The sequence below is a fragment of the Theropithecus gelada genome, unplaced genomic scaffold (genome assembly GCF_003255815.1).
Source record: "Theropithecus gelada isolate Dixy unplaced genomic scaffold, Tgel_1.0 HiC_scaffold_15883, whole genome shotgun sequence".
Classification (NCBI taxonomy): Eukaryota; Metazoa; Chordata; class Mammalia; order Primates; family Cercopithecidae; genus Theropithecus; species Theropithecus gelada.
This window is the reverse complement of record NW_020257640.1, coordinates 1797875-1806930: the sequence shown is the minus strand read 5'-3', so window position 1 is coordinate 1806930 and position 9056 is coordinate 1797875. Positions and strand designations below refer to the sequence as shown.

Sequence of the window (9056 nt, the reverse complement as noted above, 5' to 3'; positions counted from 1 at the left end):
AACGTTGATTGTAATTCTGTGAATTGACTGTGGTTCTGTGAATTTACTAAAAACAATAGAATTGGACACTAGCAATGGGTAAACTGTATGGCATGTGAATGATACCTCAATAAAGCTGTTAGTTAACCCACTCCCCGCTTCTCCTCTAAAGAAGGAAGAGGAATCAGGAGCCTGTCCTCACTCTATTCTGTAGGAATGCCATGGCTATTATCCAACAGAATGACTAACAGAGCCCCTTTTATTCTGAAATGTCCTGGTTCATAATGATAAATTTATATAACTACCCTATCACTATGTGCTACCATGCAAGTGACTTTGCTCCTCTGAGCCTTGGCTTCCTCATATATAAAACAAGTTCTACCCATGGTAGACCCTGTTTTATTCTGGTAATCCTTCAGTCTAGCACTTCATTCCACAGAAGCTCCATTTAGAAGCTATGACATCCCATTCAGGTGGTCAGAAGGTTCCCATGAACCTCAATTAACAAAGAGCTGAAGCCCTGGGCCAGCGGAGACCACTGGATCCCAGGAACCAGAGGCAAGGCCAAGACAAATTTCTGAGTCTACCGCAGTTACTGACACTCAAATTTCCCCAGAGTTAGGTCATTAAGACGACGAACCCATTCTGATGCAGGCAAAAGACCCTAAACAGAGCCCCTACAAACAAACAAAGATAAACGTTTAAGTAAGGGGCACCCAGAGAAAATACAATGTTCCTGTGGCAAGTTTAGCAGTGGTTCACCAAGGTCTTCTCTAACTTTCTATAAGTCCATCCAAGAGGGCCTGGTATTGTGGTGGTCAAGGTCATCTGATGACATGATGGGATGCTCATTCCTAATCCTCCTTACCCATGATTGCCAGGAAATAAAATAGTCTTTTTCTATTACCAGCCCCCTAACCGCCCCACAAAGGGCCTCAGAACTAATGTCTGTGAGAAAGGCAGTGCACATACACTGTGGCATCTACCACGCCAAGGCACCAGTGCAGAGACAGGAGCGCATCTTTGGGTTCTGCAGCAGCAAATCCTTAGAAACAACGTAGAGAAGAAAGAGGTAGAAGGCACAGAATAGCCCCACTCCCATCCATTCATCCAAGAACAGGAAAGGCGGATGTTGACCAGGGTCACGGAGAAGGGAAGCAAACCTGAAACAGGAGAATGAGGGCAAACTGCTCCCATCAAGTCAGCAGTGCTGGCCATGCAGCCAACTCCCAGAGGAGGAGGTAAAGGTAGCAGCTTCCAGGGTGAAGCAGAGCTTTCTCTGGAGGCAGGAGAGTGGTCAGAAGGGACCAATACAGGTGGCACCAAGATACCCAATCAGCTTCCAACTAAGGGATGAGGGGTTTCAGAGCAGACGTCTCCACTGGTTGCCCTTTTAGAATGTCAGGGTTGGACCAACGGAAAAGCACAAGGAACCATTCAAAATCTGGAGGCCAAGAGGAAGGGAGAAAGGAGCCACTGGCTTTCTGTACACCGTACTTGGTGTCCACAGGCTTCTGCTGGTTGGTGCTCTGTAGCTTTCACAGACTGGGCAGGGTCCCTCCTGGCCTCAGCTTGCCTGGTGAGGCCACAGCTTACAGTGAGGCAATTTCTACATCCATGGGGATCCACAGGGCTGGGAGCTGGAGGCAGGTACAAGGCCCACTGCTGCTCAGAGTCCGCATTTCAGGATGATGTGGTAGCCATCATTGCTCTCGGCTGCAAGAGAGAAACACTGAGTGTATTTCACAGGAAGAAAGGTGCAGTGCCACAGTACTGGGGAGTCCCAAAAGGCATGCTGTTAGGGTATTAGCAAAGACCACCAAAATAGGGCGCATACAGCAAAGTGTGCTGGCAGAAGCAGGGATCTCACAAGCCCTGACATCTGCCTCGTTTAGTGTCTTTTTGACAATAGGTCTTTCTACCATAGTCCTACGCCCAAGGATGAAAACCTATGTTCCAAGGAGGATTTGGACAACTGTGGTTCTCAGGGATATTATGGCCCCCAGAACCCTAAAGACACTCAGTGGCTAGATCCACAGGACAAGGTGAGAAGTGGCTTCCTCATGGTCCAGGGTCTATGAGTTGGTCAGAGGGCTTTTGTTCTGACATACGCTAACCCCAGCCCTTAGGAAGGCCACAGTAGGTCTTTCTCTACCTTTAATGAATAAATACATGTTCCCGGTCCACAAGCTCTTCCTCGGCAGAACACAGGCACACCGTCAGGTGGGCCCCCCTCGCCCCCCATCCCGACCCACGCTGCCTGCAGACTCAGTGGCTGTATTCTGGGCTTGATCTTCCTAGAGGACTCCAGGAAACCCACAACGCATCTTGCTTCTACTCAACACTGAATTCATAGAGAACAAGTTGCCTGGCCTGGGATTTCCCTTTCAGAAGTGATCCTGGGGGCCAATCTCACTTGTTCTGCCATTTCTAGGGCTAGCTTTCACAGAGAGTTTGTGCTTTCTTTTTCTCAAAGGCTTTTCCCAGGTCAGCACTCTCTGGAAGGGCCATCCTGCAGGAAGGCCCCACCCTCCACCTGCCCCCACGACTACCCCAGGGATGCAGCTCACTCGCTTCAATTAAACAAGAAAGGGGGAAGAAACAGGGGGAGGGGGAGGCTTCACCTTTAATTGTGCTGAGGACAAAACAGGATTCATCTTGGAAATTCTGCACCATCTGAAAGACAAAAGAGAGAACATGTTCCTTCAACCATGAGTTGAAGTTTGGAAAGCCTCGGGGGCAGAGCCCAGCCACGCACAGCTGCCGAAACACCACTGCCACGGTGCCTACACACGCAGGAACACGGTAAACACCACTGCCACGGTGCCTACACACGCAGGAACACGGTAAACACCACTGCCACGGTGCCTACACACGCAGGAACACGGTAAACGCCACTGCCTCGGTGCCTACGAACACAGTAGGAACACGGTTCTGCTACAACATTCACTGAAAAATGAGGACACAGAATCAAAGTGTGACATGATTGCAATTTAAGTAACAGAAAGCTGAACATAACCCCAACCATCTAGTATGAATATGAAGGATGGAAAGAGGCCCAAACGGGAATCAAGATGTTAGCATTTAATACTGGACCACTTGATTTGTGTTTGTTTGCACTGTTTTTGCTTTTTCCTAGTTACTGACTCTTCCAGTCTCTGTAACGGACACTTTATAGGAATGTGTATGTGACTGACAGCAACAGATAAAAACAACTAAATAAAATGTTTTTAAAAATAGAAACCTTGGTACTTAGTAGGATCTACACATCAGCATCCTCCAAAGACAAAATATAAAGGAGGGTTCCACTACCTGTGTCTATAAATGTGGCAGGAAACTAACGGCTCTGCTCAGGAGCCTCCTCTCTGGAGTTGTAATTTTGACGAACTACCCAGTGACCTTGCACAAGCCAACCTTTTTAACTTCCTGTCTCCATAGCCCTATCTGTAAAACGGCGCTGATTTAGTGATAAAAATATAACCAGAATGCAGACAGGAACTGGTGTCCACTACTGACGGGGATGTAAATCTTTCTAACACTGTTCATGGGACCCAGTAAGAATGACCATGCATTTCCAACAAGGAAGTTTTCCTACATTCTCCTCCAAGTCATGAGCCCTGGACAAACTCCTACATCACAAAGACGGGCATGAGGCTGGTGAGCGCAGCATCGTCTGCAGTAACACCAAACTCCTACCAGCCCTGTCAATCAACAGCAGAAGCACGAACCAGCTGTGATGGAATCGTGCTCCTCAGCGGTGCCAGTGAGCTCCAGCTGTATACTACAACATGCCTGACCTTCCAAACAAAATGTGAAATGAAAGAAGTCACAGAAGAATACACTATGATTTCACTCACAGAAAGTTTTTAAATAGCAAAATTAAACAATATATCGAGGAGGAACAAGGGAATGCTTCATAGAAAATTCATACCAGCCAGTTGGCTGTTATGAAATCAGTCCACAAAGGGACTTCTAACACAACATTCTGGTACCCTGAGTGCAGGTACATGGGTACTTCAATGGTTCTTTAACTGTACAAGTAAGTTTTATAAATTCTTTCCATATTTATACTGCATTTCACAATTTACATTTAAAGAATATTTTTAAAATATATAAACAGGCTGGGCGCGGTGGCTCACGCCTGTAATCCCAGGAGTTTGGGAGGCCGAGGTGGGTGGATCACCTGAGGTCAGGAGTTCCAGACCAACCTGGCCAACATGGTGAAACCCCATCTCTACTAAAAATACAAAATTAGCCGGGCATGGTGGCAGGTGCCTGTAATCCCAGCTACTCTGGAGGCTAAGGCAGGAGAATTGCTGGAACGCAGGAGGCGGAGGTTGCCATGAGCTGAGATCACATCACTGCACTTCAGCCTGGGCGACAGAGCGAGACTGTCTCCAAAAAAACAAAAATAAAATATATAAACATACACACAATACACACACACACACACACACACACACACACACACTAGCTAACACAATGGCAGAACCCTTTTTCAAACTGAAAAAATGCCATCCACATTTTATGGCCTGCTCTGGATTACTGCCTCGAATCTTGCAAATCCATCCACCTGTCGCCCCCTGCCCCTCCCACAGGACCTAATGATGCGTGAAGTACATTTACTCTATTCTGCTGGCCTGCTCCATCTAGGACTCTTGGCAGCCCAGCCACTTGGGCATGCAAAGCCCTACGCAGAGCCCACATGGGCTTAATCAGTAACTCTCTTGTTTAATGAAGTGCCCTTGCACCCCAGGGGCCGGCTCCGCGGCTGGCCAGGCTGCCTCCAGCACTCCGGGCAATTAAGAACCAAAGGTTTCCAATAGATTCGGGGTTAAGAGGCAAGGAGACTTTCGGGAATGAGAATCGCCTACTTAGGCAAGGTGGCATTTCGGTTCTGCTCTCTGCTTCACTTGCTTCACTGCCTACTCTTGAGCACACAGGACAAGCTGAGGAAGGAACGGCCTTCAGGACCTGTGAAATTGCAAGGGTTCCCCACATTTTTGGTTTTTGTCTTCACAAAAGGAAATTCATTTTGAAATGCAAAGTGACAAGCCTCTGGTGACACTACAGCTGTCCACTGCTCACAGCATGTCCACCTTCCTGGCTATTCTAAAGTCAGCTTTCAGGTTAGGAACCTCAGGCTTCATTTTCCTCCTCTGTAAAATAGGAGTTCAAGAAAAAAAATAGCTAGGCCAAGCACAGTGGCTCACGCCTGTAATCCCAGCACCTTGGGAGGCCAAGGCAGGTGAACTGCTCGAGCCCAGGAGTTCAAGACCAGCCGGGGCAACATGGCGAAATGTTGTCTCTACAAAAAAAAAAAAAAAAAAAAAATTAGCCAGGCATGGTGGCACATGCCTGTGGTCCCCAGCTACTCAGAAGGCTGAGGTAGGAGGATCACCTGAGCCCAGGAAGTAGAGGCTTCAATAAGTTTAGCTGTGACTGGGCCACTGCACTCTAGCCTGGGTTACAGAGTGAAACCGTGTCTCAAAAAAAAAAAAAAAAAAGCTGGATTAGATTTGAATGTAAGAATGTAATAATATACAAGTAATTCTTAACTGCTGAACTGGTGACAAAAATAGCAAGTTGCAGATAAATGTACGGCTGCATGTTTGCTTCATGTTTTAATTTATTTTTTATTTTTTTGAGATGGAGTCTCGCTCTGTTGCCCAGGCTAGAGTGCAGTGGCACAATCTCAGCTCACTGAAACCTCTGCCTCCAGGGTTCAAGTGATTCTCCTGGCTCAGCCTCCCGAGTAGCTGGGATTACAGGCGCGCCACCACACCTAGCTAATTTTTGTGTTTTCAGTAGAGACAGGGTTTCCTCATGTTGGCCAGGTGGGTCTCGAACTCCTGACCTCAGGTGATCCACCTGCCTCAGCCTCCCAAAGTGCTGGGATTACAGATGTGTGCCCGGCCTACGTGTTTTAAAAACCCACACCTACGTACACTAGGGCACACACAGAGACTAGAGCACAAAAAAACTGCCTTTCAGAATCCCATCAAACCTAATGGAAACTCTTCCAGGAGAAAAGAATGGGGCAGGTAAGGGTTTTCACATGTGCCTTCTGCTGTTCTATGTTGCTTAACTTCTTATACTAATTACAAATTACTTTTCTTTTTTTTTTGAGACGGAGTCTCGCTCTGTCGCCCAGGCTGGAGTGCAGTGGCCGGATCTCAGCTCACTACAAGCTCCGCCTCCCGGGTTTACACCATTCTCCTGCCTCAGCCTCCCCAGTAGCTGGGACTACAGGCACCCGCCACCTCGCCCGGCTAGTTTTTTGTATTTTTTTTAGTAGAGACGGGGTTTCACCGTGTTAGCCAGGATGGTCTCGATCTCCTGACCTCATGATCCGCCCGTCTCGGCCTCCCAAAGTGCTGGGATTACAGGCTTGAACCACCGCGCCCGGTCTACAAATTACTTTTCAATGTAAAAGACAGGGAAGTCTACCTTGCTGGCCTCCAGGACTGAGATGAAGTGCTCATGAACATTCAAGGGCTCTGGCAGTTGTAATGACAAGTGGCAAGAGGATTGTTACTAGTAATGTCAATCTGTGAAATATACAAACCCTGAAAAGCCTGACATTTTTATACATCCCCAAATCTCAAAAGATCTCTCCACCACTCACTCCCCCAAATAACAAGTGCCCCGCAGAATCACGGTCAATGACACCACCCACCACTTGTTTAGTGTCTCCTGGCACCTGCCACTGTTCTCCCACCTTATCTGTACTACAGCCTGTTTGACAGGTATATGTATCCCTGTTTTGCAGATGTGGAAACTGTGGCACAGACAGGTTCAGTAAATTTCCCCAAAGTCATTCAGCAACTAGGAGGTAGCTTCGGGTGGGGACATCAGTCCAATTCCAAAGCCTGTATTTTCTCTACTTTTCCCAGCCACTGTTTCTATACTCAGTGTCACCAGGTCAGGAACACTCTTGGCAGCATCATCAGCAAAGGCAAGGACCAGGGATGGGAAGAAACAAATCGGAGTCTTAATCCACAAATGCTGGCCTTGTGTCCTACCACTCCTGTGCTGGTACAGGGTCAGGCGGGGCTCTGTAACCCGCTCTACAGACGCCTTCAGAGTTCCCAGAAGTGCTCCGGGTCTGCTGGGGGCTGAACTGCGGGCATACGACCTCATCCCACTCCCACCAGGAGAGTCCTATGTTTTTTGTTTGTTTGTTTTGTTTTGTTTTTGAGACCGAGTTTTGCTCTTGTTGCTCAGGCTGGAGTGCAATGGCATGATCTCAGCTCACCGCAACCTCCGCCTCCCAGATTCAAGCGATCTCCAGCCTCAGCCTCCTGAGTAGCCGGGATTACAGTCGTGCACCACCATGCCCAGTTAATTTTGTATTTTTAGTACAGACGGGGTTTCTCCATGTTGGTCAGGCTGGTCTCGAACTCCCGACCTCAGGTGATCCGCCCACCTCGGCCTCCCAAAGTGCTGGGATTACAGGCATGAGCCACCGTGCTCAGCCACAGCTCTATGTTTAAAGGCTTCACTTCAGCTGGTGCGGTGGCTCACGCCTGTAATACCAGCACTTTGGGAGGCCAAGGTGGGTGGACCACTTGAGCCCAGGAGTTTGAGACCAGTCTGGGAAACATGGCAAAACCCTGTCTCTACAAAAAATTAGGCCGGCGTGGTGGTAAGTGCCTGTAGTCCCAGCTGCTCAGGAGCCTGAAGCGGGAGGATGGCCTGAGCCTGGGGAGGTGGAGGTTGCAGTAAGCTCAGATCACACCAGCCTGAGTGATAGAGCAAGACCTTGTCTCAAAAACAACAACAACAAAAGGCTGGGCGTGGTGGCTCACACCTGTAATCTCAGCACTTTGGGAGACTGAGGCAGGAAGATGGCTTGAGCCCAAGAGTTCAAGACCAGCCTGGGGAATGCAGCAAGATCCTGTCTCAATTTTTTTTTCAGAACAATTTTTTTTTTTTTTTTTTGAGAGAGAGTCTCACTCTGTCGCCAGGCTGCAGTGCAGTGGCGCAATCTCGGCTCACTACAAGCTCCACCTCCTGGGTTCATGCCATTCTCCTGCCTCAGCCTCCCGAGTAGCTGGGACTACAGGCACCTGCCACCACGCCTGGCTATTTTTTTGTGTTTTTAGTAGAGACAGGGTTTCACCATGTTAGCCAGGATGGTCTCGATCTCATGACCTCATGATCCACCCGCCTCGGCCTCCCGAAGTGCTGGGATTGTATATAGGTGGGAACCACCGCGCCCAGCCCTAACACAAAAATTTTAAAATAAATAAATAAAGGTTTCACTTCAGCAGGGGCTAGGTACCTTGCAGGCTCAGAGCTTGGCCCTGCAGCTCCAGTCCCTGGGTTCCCACCATAGCTCCACCCCTTACCCGCTGTGCAACCTGGGGCAATTACTCAGCCTCTGTGCCTCAGTCCCCCATCTGTGAAATGGGATAATAATAGCACCCACATCATATAGAGGCAGGCAGGATTAAATGAGTCACTATGCATACACTTAAAATAAGCATACACTCCTGTTATTAGGTGGAAGGGGTACAGGATAGAACAAACTTAAAAGCCTCTGTTCTACAACATGCAAAGAATGCCTAACCCTGTCAGCAAGCATATTCAACACTCCCTTCTTAGCCATGAGTGGGATCAGATCCCTGCAGACCACAGTACCTGAGCCCTCTGCCAGTAGCTGCGTGTGCTCTGCACTGCCCTGTGCCACCCGGGAAGGCTGTGGCACCTTCACCACTTGGCAGAGGCCTCTGCTCTCCTCTCCCACAAGCCACAGCCTTGCCATCACTGGCCCCCGAGTCCATTTCACCTCTCCCTGGGGCCTGTCGCCCACCCTGGGGGAACGCCCCTCTCGTGACCTCCACAGCCCTGACTGTAAGCACCGTGGGCCAGAGTGGAGTCTGTCCTCCTGGCTCCCACAGGGCATCCAGCCCAGGAGGGGTAAGGAGTGCCTATTCCACATGGCAGCCATTCAGACCCAGAAGGGGCCTCCGCACTCTCCACTGCAGCCCTGGACAGCCCCAGCTGCAGGTGGCATGCAGATGAACCTGTCTGTCACTCCCAAACCCAAGTGTGTCTCCGGGGCAGGGGCT

The 9056-nt window shown here is 49.1% G+C and overlaps 1 protein-coding gene across 1 annotated transcript in view; it reads right to left on the bottom strand.

Annotated features, from left to right (window-relative positions):
- Positions 1-1648: 1648 nt before the first annotated feature.
- LOC112617117 (transcription factor CP2-like protein 1) overlaps positions 1649-9056 on the bottom strand; it is a 61749-nt gene continuing 54341 nt past the window's right edge. Inside the window, exons 14-15 of the mRNA XM_025373837.1 lie at positions 2604-2655; positions 1649-1695 (exon numbers count right to left, since the gene is read on the bottom strand). Coding sequence (XP_025229622.1) covers positions 1649-1695; positions 2604-2655 — 99 coding nt within the window. The remainder of the gene's footprint in view (positions 1696-2603; positions 2656-9056) is intronic.